The sequence below is a fragment of the Pan troglodytes genome, chromosome 14, assembly GCF_028858775.2.
Source record: "Pan troglodytes isolate AG18354 chromosome 14, NHGRI_mPanTro3-v2.0_pri, whole genome shotgun sequence".
NCBI classification, from domain to species: Eukaryota; Metazoa; Chordata; class Mammalia; order Primates; family Hominidae; genus Pan; species Pan troglodytes.
In genome coordinates, this window is record NC_072412.2 from 41,946,213 (window position 1) to 41,972,445 (window position 26,233).

General features: G+C 39.8%; 1 protein-coding gene across 4 annotated transcripts in view; it reads right to left on the bottom strand.

Annotated features, from left to right (window-relative positions):
* Window positions 1-10,131: 10,131 nt before the first annotated feature.
* The window catches only part of EPSTI1 (epithelial stromal interaction 1), a 103,981-nt gene continuing 87,879 nt past the window's right edge, over window positions 10,132-26,233 (bottom strand). For 3 of the 4 annotated variants that reach the window (XM_063792102.1, XM_016925260.4, XM_001152734.8), the window contains 3 exons: window positions 24,066-24,139; window positions 18,758-18,857; window positions 10,132-12,240 (listed from right to left, as the gene is read on the bottom strand). In XM_063792102.1, coding sequence (XP_063648172.1) covers window positions 12,232-12,240; window positions 18,758-18,857; window positions 24,066-24,139 — 183 coding nt within the window. In that variant the 3' untranslated portion in view covers window positions 10,132-12,231. Of the gene's footprint in view, window positions 12,241-12,948; window positions 12,981-18,757; window positions 18,858-24,065; window positions 24,140-26,233 lie in introns of all 4 variants that reach the window. The other variant, XM_016925261.4, reaches the window with a different exon arrangement.

Below are 26,233 nucleotides of genomic sequence, written 5' to 3' on the forward strand. Positions count from 1 at the left end.
TGGCCAGAAACTCAGTTTTTAAAAGGTTTCTCTGGGGTCCTCTTGGCCAAGAGGCAGCCTGTTCAGTTGACCGGGGAGCCAAGGACTTTAGTTTCAGTTCTCAATAATCATCCTAGTTACACAGTCATCAGACTCACCACACCCCAAAGAAAATGAATGTTCTGTGGTTCCCCTTTCTAGGGTCTCATAGGATCAAAGTTTCCCCAGGTTGAAAGGGCTCTCAAAGAAAAGGTATGTTAATTCTCTTGAAGTTTTCAAATTTCAGTGTACCTAGGGATTTCCTTGAGAGCCTGTTATGCAAATTCCTGGTCCCTGGTAACAAGATTTGTGATGTAAGTCAAGGATGGGGCCCAGGAGTCTGTATTTTTTCCAAGACCTCACCCTCTCCCCAAGGGATTTCTTTAGAGATGTACCTGGTCAATTCTGAAATCAACTTCTAAAAGCTTTTCTTGGCATAGAGTAGAAATCTATATCCCTAAAGTACCACCCACTAGTTCTAACAATCACATAGAAAAAAAAGAATGGATTTCTCTTCCTATGATAGACCTTTAAGTATGGGAGATGCCTGTCATTTCCAGAGTTCTATTTTATTCAGCCTAACTACTTCAGTCTCTTCTTCAACTCTTCTTCAATACACAACACACACACACATAAACTCATACAAGGTTACCGAGAATAAAACGTATGCAGATTAGGGTGATATGACTCAGGAACAATGTGTGTGAAAAAGTTTAAAGATTTTAGCTGATAGTAAACTCAATATGTGTCAACAGTATGAATCATTACAAGAGAGTAGGAGAAGGAGCAGGAGAAGAGGAAAGAGAAGAGAGAAAAAGGAAGAACAAGAAAAAAAATCTCTGCCTCTGGTTGTTGATGGTATCAAATGAGATGCTGATTATGCAGACTTCCCCTAATGTACTCTGCTGTCATGTATATTTCTTTGATCAAATATCTTCCACTTCCTAGAATACCAGCTCCACTCCTCCCCTAAAGCAATGAGCTATTTTCAAAACCATTCATCTTTCAAGATTCAGCTCAAACATCAAGTCCTCAACTGCCCCAGGATAACTTACCTCTCTGTCCTTTAAACTCCCACTGTTCCTTACACAGCTCATCATACTCAATTGTTTACACATGGCTTACTGCACTTACCACCACCCGCACCGCCCCCCCGGCCCGGCCTTCTAATGTGCTGCCTGCATGATTTCCTTAGATATTATTCTTACTGTTCGGTGTCTATCTGTCCTAGAATATGAGCTTCATGAGGGCAGCTTCTGTCTTATTTAATGCTATATCTCTGGTGCCTGGAAGAGTGCCTGGCACATAGTGAGCACTCCTGGGAAAATATAATTAAAAACGAAATGTCCTCCTAACCCAGAAAAGCTTTCTACAAAGGTAAAAGGAAAACTATTTTATTATTAAATAAGCATTAAACCAGAAAGTGATGCACATTACAGGCAATCTGCTAAAGAAATGGCAAAGACCAGAAAGAACTCTCACTCTTTTATAGCTAAGGGGATACAACCCATTACCATTAGTTAGGCTTTGCAATTTGGAGTCAGACAACAACTGAAGTTACACCCCTCTCCTCTTAGGAAACCGGAAGCTAAAGCCTTAGCTTCCTTGATGATTACATCAAGGAAGAGAGGACGTCCAGGTCCTTTAAGAAACACTCCAGATTGTGAGGTAGCCCAGAGGCTTCTTTAGCCACTAAAAAGATTCACATACATAGAAAAGGACAGGGAAAACTTTTTTTTTTTTTGAGACAGTCTCGCTCTGCCACCCAGGCTGGAGGTGCAGTGGTGCAATCGCCGGCTCACTGTAAGCTCCGCCTCCTGGGTTCACGCCATTCTCCTGCCTCAGCCTCCCCAGTAGCTGGGACTACAGGCGCCCACCACCACGCCCAGCTAATTTTTTTATTTTTTAGTAGAGATGGGGTTTCACCATGTTAGCCAGGATGGTCTCGATCTCCTGACCTCGTGATCCGCCGGCCTTGGCCTCCCAAAGTGCTGGGATTAGAGGCGTGAGCCACCGTGCCCGGCCAGGGAAAACATTCTGAAAGAGAAAAAAAGGAGTGAAATTTCTTCCCTTATTTTCGACAGGAAGATTTAAGCTTCTCATCTTACATTTTTACTTGCTCTTTCTGCACTTAATCACTACATGTTGAAAAAGTAAAAACTAAAGGATGGTTTTCCCTGTAATTAACTATAAACACCTAAGGGCAAGAGCTATGTGTTATTTTCCTACACAACACCAATATAGTGTGCACTCAACAAATGTTTGTGGAAAGAGGAAGGAAGGAAAAGAAAGAGAAAGAAACAGGAAAGAGAGGGAGAAAGAGAGGAAGGAAGGAAGGAAGGAAAAAAAGAAAAAGGAGAAAGATGATTTTGACAACTGTAAAACAATCTCCACATTAAGGACTAAGCATCAAGGGAAGAGAATCAAATACCAGACAGATAAGCTGGGCCTATCATAATAGTTATTGACTCTTCATAAACCATCTCTACATGTACATTTATTTATGCATCGGGTAGTGGTTGAAATAGATATCTAGGGTCCTTTCCAAAACTGGATTCTACAGTTCCTAGGTCACGGACTTGGCTTGTCTCCAGTTGGCCTGCTTTTATAACCGCCCAGTGGGTTTTTCTTGTCCACTGCCCAGATAGAGCTAATTTATGAAGGCAGGGGAATTGCAATAGAGAAAGAATTTTACACACATAGAGCCAGCTAAACAGGACACAGGAACTTATTATTACTCAAATTGGTCTCCTCAAAAATTCGAAGGCTAGGGTTTTTCAAGGATAAAGAGACGGGGGCACAGCTAGGCAATGGGTGCTTGCTGCTGATTGGTGGGGGTACAATCATAAAAGCGTGGGAAATGGTCCTCATGCACTGAGTCACTTCTGGGTGGCGTCACAGGAGCAACTAGTGGGTCCAGGTGGAGCCATCAGTGTCAGACATACAAAAAACTTAAAGACATCTCAAAAGCCAATCTTAGGTTCTACAATAGTGATGTTGTCTGCAGGAGTAATTGGGAAGTAGCATATCTTGTGACCTCCGGAATAATGGCTGGCCATCGTTTATGACTACACTTAGCAGAATTCAGGCTCCTATCCTCCTACTAGCCTGGTGGTCTCTCATTAGCTTTGCAAAGGTGGTTAAGCTTGCGAGGAGGGTATTATCATTTATTTATTTTTATTTCTTTATTTTTTATGTATTTTTTTTTTGAGACAGAGTCTCGATCTGTCGCCCAGGCTGGAGTGCAGTGGCGCGATTTTGGCTCACTGCAACCTCTGCCTCCCGGGTTCACGCCATTCTCCTGCCTCAGCCTCCCGAGTAGCTGGGACTACAGGCGCCCACCACCACGCCCGGCTAATTTTTGGTATTTTTAGTAGAGTCAGCGTTTCACCGTGTTAGCCAGGATGGTCTCCATCTCCTGACCTCGGGATCCGCCCACCTCGTCCTCCCAAAGTGCTGGGATTACAGGCGTGAGCCACCGTGCCCGGCCATTTAACCTATAAACTAAATATCTCCCAAAGCTACGTAGACCCAAGCCAAGGGATAATTAAGGGCAGTTTGAAGGCTAAAGGCAAGATGGGGGTTGGTTAAATCAGATCTCTTTTCACTGCCATAATTTTCTCACTGTGACAATTTTTGCAAGGGAGGTTTCACTTTTCTCTCCTCCTCCACCTCCAAAGCTCCCTCCTCTTAAGTAGGGAGAATTCATTCGCACGTTTTTCAGAGCTCTGCACTGTAATTCATTCAGATCCAGACATTTCGGCTCATTTACAGCGGATGCATGCTCTCGCATAATCTCTACACCCATCTTGGGCTTCAATTTTCTCTTAACAATGTTCGTTCTACCCTTTTCAGTCCAAAGATCACTCTCCTTGACAGAGAAGACAGGACTAAATGGGAGGAAAGGAGTTCTGTTTTCTTCACGTCATCCATCAACATCACACCACTGGCCTCAGGCAGCGAGCCTCTTCCTTCCTTATTCTTGCTCTAAATTTAAGAGCCCTCCGTTATCCTTACTTTCTTTTCTCTAAGCCTCAGCTCACTCTGGTCTTTGGTCCTTCTGATCTGTTACTGGTCCCTGCCTTTCTTCAACACAATCTTTGGCAGCGTGCCTCTTTCCACTTTTTGGCACATCTTTTTAAAATCCGAGTTTCTCAGTGGGAGTGTGCAGCCACCTTGGCTCTGAATGTCTTTTCCTTTTGTCTGCAGCATGAACAACATGTGTGATTGCAAAGATAGAATTATAATTTTGAAAGCTTACCAATTCTTTTGAGTTTCCTCTTGAGAAATAGAATTAAAACAATCTTTTCTTGAATTCATTAAAACCTGCCTTCTCCAATTGTTGAGTACCTGTCTTAGCATTCCAAGCCTCCTCCCTGCTTGGCTAGCACAAACCTTAAAACGACACACACACTTCCTCAAAAGATTCCTTTATACCATAGAAGTGAAGTGCAGGAGGCAAAAAGATCCAATGGTTTTTTTCTGACAATAGTCTCTGTAAAACATCTCAAGAAACCAATTAAAGAGGATGGTAGTAAACCTGAAATAAAAGGGAAAGTTGCTAAAGATATTGTGGTGGTAGAATTGATAATCCCTGCCAATCAATTATGCAGGGATAATTAGGAGAAGGAAGGAAGACTGTTGAGGCCTGTAAGTGTACATGGCCAGGTGATCTAGAAAATGGTGATAAGGTAGGAAGAAAGAAGGACCAACATTTTTAGTAATGAAGAGAGGAGTTGAGAAAGTATCTTTTCATTTAAAACTAATATAGTATTTCCCTTGCTACTCTCCTACCTTGCATTCCCATTTACCTTTTAAGAGCATTTATCCCATCAGTTTGTCTACAACCTATCCTGTGAGGTAAGGTGGAGATAAGAGATTTGTCCAAGGTTTCAACATTAGTGAATGGCAGAGCTACATTCTCATATCTTCCAGAAACCCAGTGGTTCCCCTTTCTTTTCCAAAATGCTATGGCTCATGGCATTGCTAACCATCTGCAGGGATTAAAGGACAGGCATTGCCAACTCCCTTTTTGCCTGTAAAGGGGCAAAGCCAGCCCTTTGGTTTGCATCAGCAGCTGCTGTTGGCAGGGTTTGGGTTTATTCATAACTGATTAGCTTAATATGATATCCTTATCCCAAGAATCTTTCTATCCTTGATTACCACACCTGGGGTTGGCATTAACTGGGACAAATTCCAAAACATTGAGAGAAGCTCTCTTCCAGGGTGTTTCTCCTCTCCTATATCTTGTCTCCCACTTCCAAGCAACAACCACACTAGTCAGTCTCTCTCTCTCTCTCTCTCTCTCTCTCTCTCTCTCTCTCTGTGTGTGTGTTCCGAGGTGAGCAGGCCTATACAAACCTACTTCCAAAGGCCAAGGAAGGTGAGGAGCTGAAGAAAGAAGCTGACAAGTCCAGATTCTCAGAATGAAATACTTAATAGGGATTTATGAACAGAAGCCATATCTCAAGCGGCTGCGAATGGTGGATCCCTACAGTACACTGTTACCCCACAGACCCAGGGCTTACAAATCATAGGAAATTTGCCTAAGGGGAAGATATATGTGTTTACGATAACATCAAGGTTGTTTTGACCTAAGGGCAGGAATTATTGGTAATTATACACTCTTAACAGTAGATAAAATAGAAATTTTAGAGGCATTTTCGGAACTGGGGTTAATCAGAAGTCAACATGGCCAATTAGTATACAAGATGGAATTACTCTAGCCTGAACATTCTTCCTCCTCAAAGTCCCCCAAACACGTGCTTACCACCATCACTGCACCACTGTGGCTGCTTTAAATGTCCCTGCACTCAATCCTTCACCAGCCACCACCATACTTATTTCGTTCCATCTGTAAAACTTTTCCTCTTTTATCAAATCCATTCATTTACCAAATACTGATTGAATCACTACTATGTGCTAGGCACCGTTCAAGGAACTGGGAATACAGCTTTGAACAAAACAATGTCCCCGAGCTCATGGAATTTTATTCTATAGTCTTTGAAACTCTTTATTGACCACACCAAATCTCCCTTCCTCTGAAATACTATAAATTTTGTATATATGGCCACATCACCATCAATGTATTTACACAGGCTAGAAATATGAAACTCATCTTCGATTCATCAGTCTCCATCTATATCTAGTCATTTTCAAAGCCCTGACTTTATAAAATACGTCTACATTTACTGTAACTACAATGTAATTTTTCTGAAGATACTTTCTGAAAGACAACCGAATCTCCAAATTAAATATGTAGGCTGCTTATCTTGATTTAATATCCTGAGAATTCCACATGCTCATTCTTTTGTCCTCATCCATACTCTCACGGCTCTAGCTCAGGACTCTCATCACGGGTCACCTTGAACTGATGTAATCACCTCCAGCCTCCTAACAGATTGCTCTGCTTCTGGGCTTTCCTCCCTCAAATCTCTTTCTTGGGTTCACTCATGATTTATTTAAAATAAAAAGCTAAATCTAATCAGGTCCATGCCCTGCTTATAACCTTTTAAAAGTTCAAGCTACTTGATATGGCACCAAAAGCCATTCGTGTTAGGTTTCTTATCTCATTGCTTTGCATAGCTTCTATCTCATTTTTCCTACATTCTCTCTCTCTCTCTCTCTCTCTCTCTCTGTGTGTGTGTGTGTGTGTGTGTGTGTGTGTGTGTGTGTGTGTGTGTCTAACTCATACTAAAGTTCTTTAGTGGCTGGTTTGTACGATATTGTAGTCTCCATGCCTAGCATAGTGCCTGGCCTATATTAGTTCCTTACTAAAGTTTGAATTGAACTGGGTTTTTGCTATTGTTTTGAATTTGTATGTGTCTTTGATCTTAAGCTTTCATATGTCTGTGTCTTCTTCAACTGTAGAATGTGTTCCTTGGGGGGATAATTAGGGTTATTTACAAATGTTCTTGTTCTCTTCCTCCTTTGTACGTTGCAGAAAATTGTAGGATTTTCTTTCCCACAGCTTTAAAATTAGGAATAGCCACATGATTTGTTCTGGCCAATGACATGTGAACAGAAGTAGCGTGTGTCATTTCCTGGAGAAAGCATTTCCTGGAGATAGCACAGAATACTGCCACTATGTCCTCCTCTTGGTGTATGGAAAGCATATGAACAGACAGAGCCTTTCTCAGTCCTTGACTAAGGTGAGCAGAGGCTTCTGCTGACCTGTGCATAAAGTGCAGCATGGGCAAGAAACTACTGCTAATCCAAGAAGAGGTGGGGGCTGCTTATTGTGGTCACCATAACCTTGCCTATTCCGACTGCTCCATTGCCTGAGGACAGGACCTGTACCACTTAACTTTGTGTCTCCATTGTGCCACATTTAAAACAGACTATAGACATATATTTAAATGTTGATTTCTGATTTTTCTTAATTCACAATGTCCAATTTCAAATATCCCTCTCCCATCAGTTTCTGTTCTCTCCATACTAAAGCACAATTTCTACTCATTTTAGCTCAACTATGGTTTCTAAAACAGAAATTTCTAATCAGTTCATAATCTGGTGCCAATCACTGGTGTAAGGTTTTGTAGGGAATGAAATGTCACCCCCCGATGACTGACGATGATTCCTTCAGCTCAGCTGTGGTCAGTGTCCTCCAGGGACGGTGAGAAGGAATGTTCGGAGCACATGCCCTGCAGCTGAGCAGCAAAGCAAAGGGGTTGTAATAAATCAGCTTCCTAGGGGAGGTGTGTGTTGCAGTACAGCTGTCCCTGTAGCCTCTGTCCCAGCAGATGGCACAACATGGCAATAAATGTCATGAAAATGCTTCTCCCATTTGCCTTTATATGCCTTTAAAAAACCCTTCACTTCTGAGCATGTAATTCTGTGAGCAGAAAAAAAATGATAATCCTCTGTGATGCTTTTTAAACTCTATTGCTAAACAAGGGAATATTTTGAAAGGGAGGGAGGAATTCCAAATCAGAGCCCCTTCCTTGAAGGAATGCCTAACATGTATTTATTCTCTATGCAATCCTCATGGTAACTGGAGAGGCATATTCTTTCTCCACATGTAAATTTTATTATACCTCACTCCGATATTATTTCATGCACATCAGCACGGAGCTAGTTTCTAGATGTGCTAGTCCACTGAGTTATTAATAAAAACAAAGAGCCCACAACCTTCTATTTTCTTCTACCTGCTAATAGTTCCAGAATGATTCCTTTTACTTCCTCTGGCAGCCACACTTCCAAACACGTCCTCTCATAACTGGACATACAAGTCCAGCTAATTACAACCTATCTGCTTAATATCCTGAAATTTAAAATTAAGATTGTAGGCACTGTTTTTATGATTACATGTTTTTAAAAATTAGTTTTTAGCCAGAGTTATCACAAAACTTTGAATTTTAACTTGAAATTTTTGGCTTTATAAATGTCAAGGGTTTTACTTTAAAATATGTCTACATTTACTATAACTACAATGTAATTTTTCTAAATATACTTTCTGAAAGACAACCGAATCTCCAAATTAAATATGTAGGCTTCTTATCTTGATTTTTAAAAAATCGACCTAAAGAAAAAATGCAATGTTTCCTTTGAACATAAAGTATTTAGGGACCACAAGAAATGTCTCTAGTGTGAAAACATACACAAAAAAACATACAAAAAATGTGAGTTCTTAGGCCTGTCCTGTGAATGGAATAAGATCTCCTGACCTGTATTATCTACAACTGTTAGCAGCAGTGACTCCGTACTGGTTGCCCCAACCTCAATTCTTGCCTCCTCAGAAGAAATTCAACCAAGGGGCATAAGGCAGAGAGACTGAGACAAGTTTTAGAGCAGGAGTGAGAGTTTATTAAAAAGTATTAGAGGCCTGGCACGGTGGGTCACGCCTGTAATCCCAGCACTTTGGGAGGCCGAGGCGGGCGGATCACCTGAGGTCAGAAATTCAAGACCAGCCTGACCAACATGGAGAAACCCCGTCTCTACTAAAAATACAAAATTAGCCGGGCATGGTGGCACATGCCTGTAATCCCAGCTACTCGGGAGGCTGAGGCAGGAGAATCACTGGAACCCAGGAGGCAGAGGTTGAGTGAGCCGAGATCGTGCCATTGCACTCCAGCCTGGGCAACAAGAATGAAACTCTGTGTCAAAAAAAAAAAAAAAATTAGAGCAGGAATGAAAGGAAGTCAAGTACACTTGGAAGAAGGCCAAGTGAGCAATTTGGGAGATTGGGTGCATGGTTTGGCCTTTGACTTGGGGTTTTATATGTTGGCAATCTTCTGGAGTCAATGATTCCCTTGGGGTGGGCTGTCTGCATGCGCAGTGGCTGGCCAGCTCTTGGGAGGGGCCGCAAGCCCAGTGTGTTTACTGGAGTTGTGCATATACTTACTTGAGGCGTTCTTCCCTTACCAGTCGAATGTTCCTGTAAGGTCATGTATCAATTAAACTCTGCCATTTTGCCCCTTAATGCACATGCTTGAGCTTTCTTGCCCAAATCCTGAGATCTTATCAGAAACTGCTGATCACCAGTTTCAGGTGTTTCTATCTATTGGGAGACTGCCTTTCCCTGGCACTGGCTGCAACCAATTATTATTTTAGAGAGTCAGCTTAACAACTGGCTGGCCGGCTGGGTGCAGTGGCTCATGCCTGTAATCCCAGCACTTTGGGAGGCTGAGGCAGGCAGATCACCTGAGGTCAGGAGTTTGAGACCAGCCTCGCCAACGTGGCAAAACCCCATCTATACTAAAAATACAACAATTAGCTGGGCGTGGTGGCGGGGGGGAGACTGTAATCCCAGCTACTTGGGAGTTTGAGGCAGGAGAATCTCTTGAACCCGGGTAGCAGAGGTTGCAGTGAGCCGAGGTCATGCCACTGTACTCCAACCTGGGCAACAGAGTGAGACTCCGTCTCAAAAAAAAAAAAAAACAACAAAAATAACTTGGCTGACCATCACCTGATGGTTGCCTGACATTCCTGGTAGGGGGGGGCCTCTCTTGGCCTGCTCCTGTCTGCCTGACTATCTACTATAATATAACTAAGCCCAGTAGTAGGGGAAATCCTTTGTTTTGTTAAAATAGGCCACTGGGTAGAGGTTGTTGCTTTGCAGATTTTAGGATCTATCAACATGATACCAAGAAGAAACCACAAAGGAAAAAGTGGTAAATCCAAATACAAAAGTGTTTAAAAGTTTATTAAACATTTTATTACACACCTGTATTGCCTAAAGTTTCTATAACAAACATCTTACATTGGAACGATTTTCTTGTTTTTATTTTCTACAAAAAAAAAAAGCGGGGGGGACGTTAAAATTAAGCATAGAAATGGTGGAACTTAGGGATTTCCTGTCCAGTTACCTGCGAGTCAGGTTTTATTCCAATTGATTCAACATGGCAGATTAAATGTGAAAAGTAAAATGGTGGGCTCCTTTAGGCAGCAACTCTTGCTTCTTTCCTGGTTACCTCTGCCTACATAGATATTTGATTAAGCAAGATGTTTACACCCCCACACATATTCTAGATAGTTTTGGTCATGAAGTCACAATTTTCCATATCTGCACAATTTTTAAAAAATGGAACTACCCATCTGCACAAAATCTTTGGGAGTGCAGGGAAGGCCAGGCAGTGGAGGAGAAATTGACACCAACTTCCCTGAGAGCTTCCAAAGTAAGAAAGCATCCCTTTTTCCTACATCAACTCCTGGTTGCATGCTGGAAAATGCAGCAAGTGAGGCACACCAAGCATAGACGCAAAAATCGGAACACAACTGTAAGGTAGCCAGGCTGGCAGGTGTAGGGTCGAAATGGCTGCACACCACCACACTAAAATGTCTGCTACAGCCGCACATTTACAATCAGTTTGGTGATGTTTCCAACACAGGCTGGGGGATTGAGTTTCCCCCATGTAAGGCAATGACAAGGATTTCAAATGGACCAAACATTTTATATTAGTGTCAACAGCACTAACACAGCTTCAGCTGGCGGAGGAGAGGGAAACCAAGAATATCCACATTATTTACTCCAGAGAAACTTCTTCCTGACACCATCTGCTCTCTGTTACCCCCAACCCACCAATGTGGCCCTTTCCTAGCGCACCCTTGCCTAGCTCTGCGAACCCCTCAGTTATGTCTCTTGGCCCAAGAATTTCAAAACCCCATGTTTTCTTGAATAAAGAGATTTGGAAAGTTCATTTCAACAGAGTGATTGGTAACACAGAAGATCTCTTAATGCTGCAAAGTATTATTAGTTGTCCAGCTGCAAAGATGATTTGTTGTATTTATCTTTATTCTAGGATTGAATGTAATGCTTTTGCTATACAATGTGGTGGCTGGGGGACGGTGAGGCGGAGGGGACAGAGGGATTGAGCTAGATTACACAGCGTAGAAAATCAATGCTCTTACACTCTAGGGTCTGAGAACTGGTTCAAGGTCACAGAAGTGAATAAGAAAGCCAGCTGAACTAGCAATAGGAAATAGGTTGCACAGAGCAAAGAAAAAACAAGTTTCTGAAACATGTACAAACTACATATGATGTCTATATTTGTGTCTAGCTGATGTGTATACAAACATTGGCCTTTCTGGAGATAAACTGTCCCCCTCTGAAAATCAGGGTAACACTACTAGTCAAGACCAAAACAAGAGCCAACAGTAATGACAGTACTATATTTGATCTATATGGCCTGGAAAGGGGAATTAAAATGAGACCCTTCAAGAGAGAAAACCCCAATAACTTTTCATTAAAAATAAAAATGACCCATTTATACAGGAGTTCAAATTTATTTATAAATTTGTGTAAAAGAATATAAGACCTTTTTCTTTTGTACATATTTGTACCATAAAGAAAGTAGGGATTAAAATCTAAAAAGACCCCCAAAGCTTTTCAAAACCTGATCTGAGAATTAGATAAGAATATGTCACTTAGAAAGACAAGCCTATAGCACCCATAGCTCTGATTAACCTGAAAGCATCAAGTGACTCCCTCTTTTTCTACCCTACCAACATCACTCTAATTATACTTCCAATTAGAAAAATAATGTAGCATTTCCCTGGCAGCAGAGATTAAATATGAGTTCAGGAATCAGCTCCTCCAAACATGCATAAATGAGGACAAGGAGAAGCCAGTCACTCCTGACTGCACGGTCAAGTGTGTGGGCAGTTGAAATTAAGGTAAAAACAGTGAGGCTGAACAAAATCACATTAAGAAAAAGCATCTCATGAGGCTTTTCGAGGTCAGTTGATGAAGGCCAGATAGGAGTCAATATTTTCTCATATACCCTGGAAGAAAAAGAAAACAAAAATTACTGCAAGCAGCGAAATAAAATTCAAAGCCTTTGTAGTCAAAAATGAAGTTCCTGCAAAGAACGCTCTTATGCATCAAGCTAAAATGACCATTTTTTAAAATTAACAACTTAAATGACCATTGAAACGATTTTATTTTCAAGTCACATTGCATTTGATTCACAAAATAGTCTTGGTCAATAAGGTAATGGCTTGTCAAGTGATGTCTTATTGGCTGTGTTCTTAGAGATAGACTAACAGAGGTGACAAACATACAGTTCGAAAATGTTGTCACCCACCTACACAGTTACAGCAAGGACAGGATGAACACATGTGGAACAGAGCAATTTAAATGGAAATGTCTCAAGTAGGGTTACGCTGTATTATGCAACAGAAAGGTGACTTCTAAGAGGACCTTGATGTAGGGAGATAGATTGATGAGTCTCCACTCCTACCATGTGCAAAGGGTCAAGAAACCTCCATCAAGCCTTCTGCAGTGCTGGGCCACGCTACGTATGGAATACACACCATTGCTGTTTCTTCTAACACTTTGGGAAATTAAAATCTCAGGTTGCCTCATTGGTCATAGGAAATGCTTAACTGCCCTTGAAGACATAGGATTTAGAGTTTCCACAGCATCCCAAAGAGCCTCACCTACTGTATCAGAGGAAATATTATTTAAAGGGATGTTTTTAAGTGACCCACCTTAGGTGCCTCAAAAAAACTAATAGAGAACCCTAGAAAAATAAAAAAATATATTTTTTACATATAAAAGCAATTATTGAAGAATAAATGTATATGTTAAGAAATATGAGAAGACTGATTTAAATTAACAATGATTAAAAAATAAAAATCAATCCACCTAACATACACAGTTATTGGGGGCCTACTGCTTAAGTGTCTATATGACATTTCAAGAAACCACTGCTTCTTTCCCTGGCTTGGTTTTATCATAATTTCTGCCTTCCTCCTTGTTTACTCTGTCTCTGGCTTTTTACTGGTTCCGATATTTCCTCCAAGCCTCTGTGAATTGAGGCATAGCTTTCCTCTTTCATTCTTTGGAGAAGCTCAGTCCTCATCTATCAGTCTTTAAATGGTGACATATCCTTAATTTAATAGTAATTCAAATATATTGATATAATTTAAGTTGCTAATTCTATATATTAATTTTGTCCACTTGTTATTTGCAGAACATGTCCTAAATAAAAGTTTAATTTATGGCCTCTCCTCTTACTTTTGTATGATATTCTTTTATGAACAGATGTTTTAAAATTTAATGTAGATATAGTTATTTTTGTTATTGTTGTTTATACCTTGGGTCTTACAAAATCCTTTCTCAGCTCTATTTTATAAACAGCCTCTTTTATTTTCTAAAATGTAAAAGTCTTCCTTCCTATTTATAAGCTTTAATCCAGTTAGAATTTTTTTATGAATTATGTCGGGACCTAATTTCATGTAAGTACTCAATTGTCCCCACAGCATTTGCTGGAGTCTGTTTCCCCCCAGTGATGTGCTCTGCCCCGTCTGTCATACAAAAAAACTAAAAAATTCAGAAATGTTGGGTGTGCTGGGCCAATTGCATACCGCATTAAATACACAATTAAGTCCCCATATATACTTCTTTATCTTTAGGAGTGAATTGGTTACTCTCGGTTCTTTGCTTTGATTCCAATTTATGTGAATCTATAGCTTATTTGAGAGCTCATTCCTATCTATTAACAAGGTATAACTCTCCATTTATTTATTCCACAGCATCTTTCTACAAAATTTAAGAATTTTTTTTCTTTTCTTTTCTTTTTTTTTTTTTTGAGAAAGAGTCTCGCTCTGTCACCCAGGCTGGACTGTAGTGGCGCAATCCCTGCTCACCGCAAGCTCCGCCTCCCAGGTTCACGCCATTCTCCCGCCTCAGCCTCCCAAGTAGCTGGGACTACAGGAGCCCGCCACCACGCCCGGCTAATATTTTTGTATTTTTAGTAGAGACGGGGTTTCATCTTGTTAGCCAGGATGGTCTCGATCTCCTGACCTCGTGATCCGCCCACCTCGGCCTCCCAGTGTGGTGGGATTACAGGCGTGAGCTACCGCGCCCGGCTAATTTTAGAATTTTTTAAAAAGGGTCATTCATATTTTTGGTTGGATCTTTTTATTAGATTTTTTATTTATTCCTAATGTGTAGAAATGTAGTTTTTACATATTGATCTTATATCTACTAACATTGCCAAGCCTTTTTTTCTTCTAATAATTTGAATGTAAATTCTTTTGGATTTTCTACGTAAATAATTGTATCATCTGTGATTTATAAAGGCTTTTTTTTTTTCCCCTTTTCAATCCTTATATCTTAACGGAAATGTTTTTAATGTATTTTTATTATTATTATACAGTTTTGATCCCTTTATGAGGCAAAGAAATTTCCCTTCTATTCCCAGTTTGCTAGAAGATTTTACCAGAAGTGAGTATTGTAATTTAGCAAATGCTTTTTCTGTACTAATTGAGATGATCGTATGGAGTTTCTCTTATAATTTATGAGGTGAATTATCTCAGTAGGTTTTTTGTTTTGTCTGCAATAAGCCAAGCTTGCAATTCTGGAACAAATCCTATCTCATCAGGATATGTTACGCTTTTTCATATTTATTTTGTCAAAATCTTGTGATTGTTTTGAATCTATGTTTATGAGTGATAGTGAGTCTATTTTTTTTCTATACAGTCTTTGTCTAATTTTAATTCAAAGTCACGTTTACCTGCTTAATCATTTTGGATAATACTTCCTTCTTTTTAATCAGAAAAACTTTCTAGACATTTGAAATAATCTGTTCCTTGAAAGTTTAATAGAATTTGGCTCTAATATGTATAGGCCTGGTCTTCGTTTAATGCGAAGACAGTAAGACATTGATGTTGATAGTGTTTGTATCATTTTGCATGCCCACCAATAATGTGTAAAGTACCCATTTCCCCACAGCCTTGCCAACAGAGTATATTGTCAATATTTTAGGAGTTTTTTTTTGCCAAATAATTGATAAGAAATGGCATTTTGGTTTAATTCTTTTTGAAGTCTGCTTGGTTGTCTTTCATTATCTCCTATTTTTTCCTCATTATTTCAAATCCAATTTTTATTTCATCAAACGTTTTATACATCATGATTTTAAATTCAGTATCTAATCATTTTAGCATATGAAATCATCTGGCTCTAAGTCTTTCTGATGTGTTTGTGATGTTGAATCACAACCACTTGTTTCCTTGTGTGTGTGGTAAGTTCCAGTTATTGTTTTATGCCTGGGATACACCAGTGAACACAACAATCCAATGGCCCCACCCTTGTAGAATGTGGAACATACAACACCACAGGGAGAGGCGAAGAGTAAACCGTCAACAAAACATACAAGGAAATTATGTTTTAAAAGTATGTTAGAAGTTGAAGAGTGCTATAGAAAAAGGGAGGGGAGCCTAGAAAGGGGACTGCAGGAGCCAGGGTGAGAGGACAGGCAGCAGCTTTAACTAGGATGCCAAGGTAACCTCACTGAGACCGTGGAATTCAAGAAAGTAAATGAAGGAGGACAAAGCATATGGATATTTTGGAGAATAGTGTAGACAGAGCACCCAGTGCTCTCAGCAAGAAAGCTGGTGTGGCTAGAGAGAAATGAAGAAGGAGAGCAGCAGGAGAGCCAGAGGGCTAAGAAGGAGTCTGGACCATGCAGCACCTGGTAAGCTGCTGGAAGGACTTCGGCTTTTACTCCAAGTGATTTGGGGGGTGGTGAAAGCCATTGGAGGGGTATGCAGAGTCAGAATCTGACTTCTGTCAGTCTTGTATCGAGAACAGACTGTAGGTAAGTAATTGTGGAAGTAAGAAAACCATCTAGGAGACTACTGCAAGCATCTGGATGAGCACTGAGAGAGGCTGGAAGCAGGATAATGATGATGAGGGTGGTGAGAAGCTGTTGGATTGGATGTATTGGGAAGGAAGAGTCAAGAGGATTTGTTGATGGCTAGCTGTGTGGGTGTGAGAGAGGGCTTGCACCGTTATGGAAACAGGAAAATGTGCAGATAGAGCACTAGGGTAAAGGGGATCAAAGGTTAGGTTTTAGACATGTTAAGGCTGAAATGTCTATTACATATCTTGGATAAGTAGAGATGTGTTGGGTAGGCAACTGGGTACACAAGTCTGGAGTTTGGAGGAAGGGGTCTTGGCTGGAAATAGAAACTTGGGAGTCATGAACATATAGATAGTATCTAATTTCATAAGAATGAATGAGGTCATCATGGTATTAAGTGAACATCAGTTCAGAAAGTGGTCCAAGGTAGATCCCTGAGGCACTTCACTGTTGAAAGGACAGGCAGATGCAAGGAATTCAGCAAAGAGGGATTAAAAGGGGTTATCACTGAGGTATATGAAAACCCAGGAGAGTACAGTGTCACAGAAGCTAAGTAAAGAAACAATTTCAAAGAAGAGGGAGTGATTCACCATGACAAAGAATGGCGATCAGTCAAAAGATGAAGATTGAGAAATAATCGTTGGATTTTGCAATGTGAACATTTTTAGTGACCATGAAAAGAACATTCTTTTTGATGGGTAGATTCTAAAACCTTGTTAACAGTGGGTTTAAGAAAAAAAGAAATTAGAGATAGCAAAAATAAAGAAATTAGAGATAGCAAGGAGAGGCACCTTTTGATGTTTTACTCTGAAGGAGGACAGAGAAACAGGGCAGTAGCAAGAAGGAAATGTGCTATCAACAGAATTTATGTTGATTTATGTTTTATGCTGATGGAAGTGTTCTAGTCGAGATGGAACATTCAGCAATTCAGTAGAGAGGAGAGAGTATTATTAGAACAAAGTCCCCCAGGAGGTGGAGAAGATAAATCATAAAGCAAAGCAAGCACAGAAGTGCAGATGTCTGGAGGTCAACAGAGGTGAAGGTGGGAGCCTGAGGAACTTCCCAGGTTTCTCTTGCTGCTTCTTTTAAGTAAGGAAAGCACTGATAACCCCTTTGGACTTGGATATGCCCATCCTACTAAAAATTTCACCCAATCAGCCTCACTATTACATCATGAGGAAACAACAATGCTCCTCTCTTTGATCTGTGAGGAGTCTAAGCAGAGATTTATGGCTCACTAAGGCCTGCCAATAGTCATTGGTGAGCCAGATTGCCACATCCTCACATCCTCAGCAGAAGCCTATGCGATATCCATTTATGCTCTCCCATCATCTTCCCCTCAGTCCCAGATAGGTGCTTTCTAAGTTTTAAGAGCGGTTCCATAGAGAAGAAATGACAACCATACGGTGTGTTTCCAAGCCCTGACCAAAATCTAAATTCCAATTGTGTTTCACAACTAAGTTATACAAGCTTGGATAATGTCTTCAACTCACAATGGCCCATTTTCCACATGACTCCTACTCACATAGTGTTACAAGACACTATGTGTACTTTGTATCACACAATGCAAAGATCCTGCGTTTCAATTATTTTCTCTGTTCCATACTGTCCCTATTCTGAATGCCAGAGTGTAACAAATGAGCATATATTACGGATAAATAGACACATCCAGGCAGCGTTCTCTGCAAATTTGCTTCTGTTCAATTATCTTAAATACGTATACATTTATAAAATCCACTCATCAATGTAAACTACTAGATGTCTTTCAAAGATACATGCTGTAAGATTTCTAACAGATTGACTTCTTAAACATGATCTTCTGTCTGTCAAGTATTTATTAAAGGAAGATCTTCTCTAGATTTTCTAGGTCAGCAAGCACTTGATTATTTTGTTGTATTTTGACCAGTTTACAGATTTCTATCTGATGTGTGTATATAAAGGGAGTGAGTGAGAGAGAGAGAAGGTAGTTATACACTGGGGCTTCAATTAAACTGTAAGACCTATGGTCTTCAGTTTTGATTTTGTACACATTGCAAACCTCACAATTATATATGTTCCAAAGCTTTGGTGCTCGTTCAATCATATATCATGCACACAAAATACATTAAACACATATTGCAACACAGTTGCAAGGTTTTCATCACAGAAATAGGTAAGGACATTTCATTTTTTAAAAGTGCCTTTTGCTATAGGGTTTTTAAAAAATCGTTTCCTAGTGAAAAATTAACTACTGGTTTCTTTGATGTGTTAGTTTGACTGAGAATATATTACTAGAGAATGCTTATTATTTTTATAACCATATTTCATTTAAAATCTTTCTGAAAAAAAAAAAAAAACGTTCATTTGTTTTTTTGTAGGTCTGGGCAAGGGATGATAAAAACCCTTAGAGTCCAGGCAATCATGCTGAGAACAAAGGGCAGGTGTCATTTTTTATTGTGATTGGTCAGAGCTGAAATCAGGACTTTGTCCCTCTAGCAGAAGCTATTGTGGAATTTACAGTAATCCCCCTGGCTGACTGCCCATCACACTGCCAAACAGCACAACAACAAAAACGTAATATCTGGGGAGAAGGCCAAAACATATATTAAAAATTCTCATTGTTTTTATTCTTCAACATTGAAAGATGATTTAAGAGAAAAGAAAAAACTCACCCAGCTGTTACCGCTATTCATATTCCAACAGCCTCCAGATTGCTCGAGGCCACCTGGTTGACTTTTGCCCTGGAGTCGGTCCAGAAAAGCATTATTTACCCTTTAAAACAATGAAAAATGTGTGTGAGTAGAAAACTTGCTGCAGGGCTGAGAGATTTCTGAGAATCTAATGTGTTGTATGAACTGACCGTGGGGATAGCTTCCTGGCTTCAGCTTAGAAGAAATCCACAGAAACTTCTCTTCACACTAACGATATGACATGCTGTTAACCCCTCTTTACTAGAGCTGGTGCCAATCTTGGCTCAAGCCAAAGGGGGTACGAATTCTTAACCTGAGAGTTTCAGGCACTCATCTCCTGCCAGTTCAGCAAGACCCTAGTTCAAGAAAGAAACTACAGCCCTCAGAATCATGCCAGGTATGAACCTCAGAGGCTGGAGAAAGACAGAAGCCTCAGCATGAACCAAAACATGAAGAAGAACCAAAGATAGCTCTATGGCATTATTGTTGCAAGATAGATGTCCTTCCCATATTCCCTGCACTCCACTGCCAGTCTTGCTAAAGTAAACCCCATACATGAAAAGCAGAAATGGAAGGTGAGCTTATATTATTCTATTTCTGGAGCTTGCTACCTGGTTGTTCACTTTATAATTAATCACTATAAATATCTGTTTTGTGGACCTTTCTGTGTTTCATATTACAGTTTTTAAATTTAAAATAATAAATCACAGGTAACGTCGTGCTCTGAGTTGCCCACGTATGGCTGAGTAGAGTCAGGGACTTGGAAGCTGAAGAAATAGCACTGCAATAGGTACCCTATGATATCAACAGATTATTTAGGAAGTGCAGAAATAAGACTATAAGCTTCTGGGAAGCAGAAACACAATGCCTGGTGCATAGCAGCAAATATACATTTATGGAAGGAAGGGAGGCAGGAACCAGTCACATGAGCCTCTTGTTCAGTCATGAAGATTAGCAGAATGTGGTCATGGTGAGTGGCTACAGGCCAGTGACTGTGGGAGATTAGGGAACTTTGAGGCAAATAAAGGCTGGGTAGCAAAGTCAAAGGCTGGAGGGGGTTTCTGGCTGTCTGCGCTTGCTCAGTGCTAGCTAAGATGCCAGCCGTGTGTGGGCTCAGTTGCTGTCTCTCAACAACTTTAGGTCCCATCGGGCTGTGGTTCCACCTCAGCTATTATAAAGCTTCTTTCCCATCTTACCATAAAATCTACCCAAGTGCCATATTCTAGTCAGCCTGCTTCACTGCCAAGCTCCATGTTTAAGTCACCTTCTCTGAATCTCTCAGCATGCAGATAGAATAGTATCCTACTTCGCTGGAGACTCAACTATCAAGAAAAGGAAAGTGACCCTGCTCCCCATTAAACAACACAACCACTGGTATCCTGGACTGCCTGCATGCCTGGAGCTGTTCTTATCCAGTCTTTTTGTCATTAACAAAGATGGGCTTTCACTCAGCATCCTCCACCCCACACCCAAACCACTACAAGGCTTGTTTGCTCTACCTCCTGAACACAACCTAAATTCACTCATTTCTTTCCATGGATACCATTCTAGTTCAAATTACTATATCTTCACCTTGCTAGTGCTTTCACTCCCACCTTCCGTAATCTAGTCCCCATACAACAACCTTACTAGATTATGAAAGAAATGTCTTCCTTTTGCTTAAAATTCTCCCATGACTTCCCATTGGTCTTAGAATAAAACTGGCTTATTAAAGGTTGTGTTATCTTGCTCCTGCCTACCTTTCCTCCCTCACTGAGTATCATTCTCTTCTTCACTCACTATAATCCCATCACATGGGGTGAGGTGTGGTGGCTCATGCCTGTAATCCCAGCGCTTTGGAAGGCTGAGGCTGGTGCATCACTTGAGGTCAGGAGACCAGCCTGGCCAACCTGGCAAAACCTCATCTCTACTAAAAACACAAAAATTAGCCCGGCATGGTGGTGGGCACCTATAGTCCCAGCTACTCAGGAGGCTGAGGCAGGAGAATCGCTTGAACCTGGGAGATGGAGTTTGCAGTGAGTGGAGATGATGTCACTGCACTCCAGCCTGGGCGACAGAGCAAAACTCTGTCTCAAAAAAAAAAAAAATTCCCATCACTTGGGACTCAAACAGTCCAAGCTCATTTGTACTTTAGAGCCTCTGCACTTGCTCTTCCCCTCTTCGTAGGCCATCTAAGTCCATGCATCTTCCCCCAGTCTCTATGTGGCTGGTTCTTCCTTGTCCTTGGATGTCACCTCTGCAGTGAGGCCTTCCTAAGTAACCTATCATCTCCAATTTCTTCTTTAACATCACCTTGTGATATGGTCCTCACAGGACACATCACCATCTGAAATAACAGTGCCTTTGATTGTTGACTTCCATTTCTCTCCTCCAGATTATAATTTCCACATGGTGAGGGACCCCTTCTGCCGTGTTTTGCCCTATTCCCGGAGCCTAGAGCACAGCCTTTATGGAGTGTAGCCTGATAATGTAGTTACTGAATGAAACAAATCTTCCTGGCACACGTTCTTCACCCCTGAAAACAACATGGATGATGAGTGCAGACTGCAAAACAGCTCACTGGCAATTGCTCTCAATTCACTCAAACCCTGCGAAGACTGATGCCTTGTCATGAAGACATAAGGTAATGTGATTCACTTTTGAGCATCAGTTACTAAGAGGACATCAGAGTGGTTGAGCACTCTTTGATACTATAGGAGTGTCCTCAAGTTGCCTATGTCCACAGCAGTGTGAGTCAACCAGAGATAATGGGTGGGAAAGAGTTTGCTTCTCTCAATTCCTATCAAGAATCTAAATGGGAGGGAAAAGAATCAATTTCTATTTTTGTTTAATAGTTTTAGAAAGTACATACATGCTACTGCAGTCAAAGTTGTGCTCTGGGTTTTCTTCTGAGGGTTAATTTGGATAAAAACTATTATTCAGGGATGGTTCAAGTTTGAATAAATCAATTCAGTTCATCCCAGTTTTCACCTCATGGCCCAAATCCTTTCAAGTCCTTGACCCCCATGCTCTGTCGTTTCTCTCTGCAATTTCTACTTGTCTTCTCCTACTCAAATAGTTACAACGGGTCAGGTGCAGGTGCACTCAAGCTCATTACAGGTTCATTGAAAAGCTTGTCAGGAATCTCAGTGCTTTCTATTATAATACTCAGAGTTGAGTTTTCTGCAATGTGAACTTTTAAACTGTAGAAAGCACGTTGTCCTTTTGATGCCAATAAAATTGTGCCTTTGGAGAAAACCTAATTTACATCCCCTACACACACACTATATAGCTTGTGTTGTTGCCTTGAGTAAGAATGGACACGGCTATTTTATTAAGAGTTCATTGAGTATGTATTCTCACATGATAACATGGGAAAGCTCATGGCACACTTTAAAGGCAATACAAACGTAAGCTCTTTTCAAAAATTGATGAAGAGCATAAAATATATATTTAATGACTTGATCAGATACTTCAAAATGAATTACTGAGTTTATTATCTAGAAAAATCTCTTCTTGGATTAAATTTGGAGCTATACATTTATTGGATCTATTTAAGTAGAATCAAAAGAAAGAAAAAATAACGTATAGAAATTAAACAGCCCCACCAATATTTAGGTATTCAGTAGTATGGAAATAAACTTAAAGAATGAAAGCCAAGATTCCTATAACAAAAAAGTTATCTTTTCCACTTCTAATCAAATAGCTTGGATGTTTATTAGGTGCCCATCAAAGATAAATATTTCAGCAATGGAGCCTATTAATGTGACACATCACTATGTTTAAGATGCTTAAAGTCTTACAATTCAATTAATCCTCAGAAATCCAGAGAAATAACTGGCTACTACTAGCAATCAGTTTATAAATACAATATCAAGTGTTTTTTAAACAGGAAGTATTTTAAAAAGAAAATAGGGCAGGTGCAGTGGCTCACTCCTGTAATCCCAGAACTTTGGGAGGCTGAGGCAGGCAGATCACCTGAGGTCAGGAGTTCAAGATCAGCCTGGCCAACACAGCGAAACTCCGTCTCCACTAAAAATACAAAAATTAGCTGGGCATGGTGGCACGTGCCTGTAATCCCAACTACTCAGGAGGCTGAGGCAGGAGAGTCACTTGAACCCGGGAGGCAGAGTTTGCAGTGAGCCGAGATCCTGCCACTGCACTCCCACCTGGGCAAAAGAGTGAGACTCTGTCTCAAAAAAAAAAAAAAAAAAAAGAAAATAATAAACAGCAATAAAATGGCTAAATTATGGCCTACTTTATAATAAATAAGTAGTTAGCATGCTTCCCCACCACCATCTTACCCAACAATATAGCCTAACCGACATATCAGAGTTTTGATATTTCCTTAAATAAGAGAAAAAACATATAATTCACATTTGTAGTTTCAAAACTATTTTGACTGGACTCTGGGGACAATATAGTTCAGTCAAATAAAAGTGAGCTCCCCGCCCACAGTTAGAGGCACCATCAGAATAGGGAGCTTCCACTGAATGCTTTTTAAAGTCTCTCATTTAGAAAATGAAACCAACATAACTTAAAAATACAGTTTAGTGACAGTGGGAAGGTTAAATACGTTCAAAAAAGCCATTCACTATCAAAAGAATTTGTCCCTTTAAATTGTGAAAACCCTTACATTCTTCTCCAAGATACTCAAGTACATCCCTAATGAACTCAACCCGTGTCCCCCTAGAAATCTTAGCATAATAATGGCAGACAATATGGTGCTTATTAGCACTGTCCCAACAGTAACATGATATTTTACTAGGTATTCTTAAGTCTGATATTAGGATTAAGATGGAGAGTGCTTAGACTATTTGAAAATTACTTAATGGTTCTAAGATTTTTTTTCTCTAATGTGTCAATATTAAATAATGTTAGTGAGTTTTTGTCTGAGCTTTTGCACTCAAGTATGGGTATCTGACCATCTATATTGATGTAATTGTTATAACGAAGTCTATAAATGGTAGACCATCGTCTCAAATTAGGATGTTTTGTCCTATGGTAGGCAAATTAAATATACCTTAATTGAACACACAACTTAAGAACATGAGTCAGTTTTCTAATGTGAGTTTATAATGCCACCTATCCAAGAAAATTGTGCATGCACATATGTACACACATGTGTGTACTTATATATGTAGCAGTTGGCATACCTCATACATATATCACGTCCCAATAACAGATTTAAAGGTAATACGCATTCCAAAACCATATTAATAATGTTATCGTAATGTTTTCCTAAAACACTGTACAAACTTTCTAGGTAATTGATTTAACCAAGGATGCTTATTTTATTAGCCAGTTTTACCTCCTGTGTTCAGTCTGGTGGATTTTGGCTCTTTCTTGCTCTTGCTGCTGCCGTTTAAGTTCCAGTAATTCACTCTAGGAACAATAAAAGTTTTAAAATATGGTTTTCAATTAACACGGTTGTACAGAAGACACCCAAATCAATTACATATTTAACCTCAACTGGTACAATATTTCATTTTTGAAACTTTTACTTAAGTACTATTCGGATGTGAAATTATTTTCTTATATACGTAGGTAGCAAATAACTGTGGCTTAGTCAAACAGAATAGCTCTGTGAGTGTAAAATTGCTAGATTAAAAGCCAATGTGCATGGTCAAGATACTAGATCAATAGGTACAACACAAACAGAAAAAAATACAATGTAAGTCAAACTCATCTATGTCTTACAGAGAACAACAAATCCAATTAGTTCCTTCAGGAATATCACACAATACTATTTCTTGGTATTTCTCTAGCATTTCTTTCCTAATAAATTCATAGCAACTTACAAATAAATATTGGACTCAATCTTATAGTGTAATTCTGTTAATAAAACATTCTCCATCCTGGAGAATAAGCACTCACCTATTATTGATTAGTTACTTCTAATACCAGCAGAACTTTGAGATCTCTGGAGGAGATACTTTGCTTCATATAAATCACATTATTATAACTAAATCTTTAGCTTCCAACAGTCTGCTTATCTTCTTGGAAGAGGCAACTTAACTTCCAGACCTAGTTACTATGTTTACAGTATTATACTGAAGAACCAATCCCAGGATTTCTCTAATTTCCAACTGTCTACCCTAAGGCAGAATAAATTTTAATCCCATTTCAAAGACAAAAAAAATGCAAAGAGAAGAAAATTATTAGGCCCAAGTCATATACCAGTGCCTGAGTCAGAGAGATTTTCTGGTAGAGAAAATACTGTCACGTCTTAACACATACCAATAAAAGGTTGCTATTGTTGTTTTAACCCCAAACTTCCTTGATGAAAAGTATACAAAAAAACTCAAAGTTCAGGCTGACATTTTATTAACTTTGTTCAAAGACCCTCTAATATTCCACAGTCCCCCAAAATAAAAAGACTTATTTCTTATACTGTGATATTCCAAATACATTGCTCATCAATCCCTAAAGCACATTACTTAACCCTAATTCCTATATAACACTAATAAGGGGAAATCATTGAACAATATTTGAGTTTTTGAAATCAATGAATAATATTTGTCCACTCAATAAGCATTTGTTATGCACCTCGCTGCCAAGCTTTATGCTCAAGTCTCACTCTTGCACAATAGGATCGTTTTTTAGTCTACCAAATATTAGTACTCTTTATTAGTATACCAAGTATACCAATGTGAAAGAAGCTCCTGTCCTCTCCCTCGTCTCCACAATCATTTTCAATTCCTGCATGTGGTTTCATAAGTAATTATCTTCTTCTTAATAGTATGCATGTTTATTCATTTCTTAAATTTTTTTATTATTATACTTTAAGTTTTAGGGTACATGTGCACAATGTGCAGGTTAGTTACATATGTATACATGTGCCATGCTAGTGCGCTGCACCCACTAACTCGTCATCTAGCATTAGGTATATCTCCCAGTGCTATCCCTCCCCCCTCCCCCCACCCCACAACAGTCCCCAGAGTGTGATGTTCCCCTTCCTGTGTCCATGTGTTCTCACTGTTCAATTCCCACCTATGAGTGAGAATATGCGGTGTTTGGTTTTTTGTTCTTGCGATAGTTTACTGAGAATGATGATTTCCAATTTCATCCATGTCCCTACAAAGGACATGAACTCATTTCTTAATTTTTTAAAAACTGTATTATCTTTTGACTACCTACAATGGAAAAAAGATTGATGCCTCTATTACTACCTTCACCCCAATCCCAACTTCCTCTCTCAGTACAGCTCCATCGTCATTCTCTTACAACGTTTCTTTTTTTAACATTCAGTGTGGTAGGAGAGGGATCTAGAAATCCTATAGCTCCTCATTCAAGTTTCTAATTCATCCTCCTGTTTTCAACTCTAGGCTTCAAAGGTACCAGGTGCCTCTGATTCCTCAACTTAACCAACTTCTCTGTCTTACTGCTTCTTTCAAATGAGTACTGGCTTTTCCTGCTCCACTAAATCAGTTACCACTGACCATCTAGTTCCAGATTTAAAATTCTGGCTTATATCTT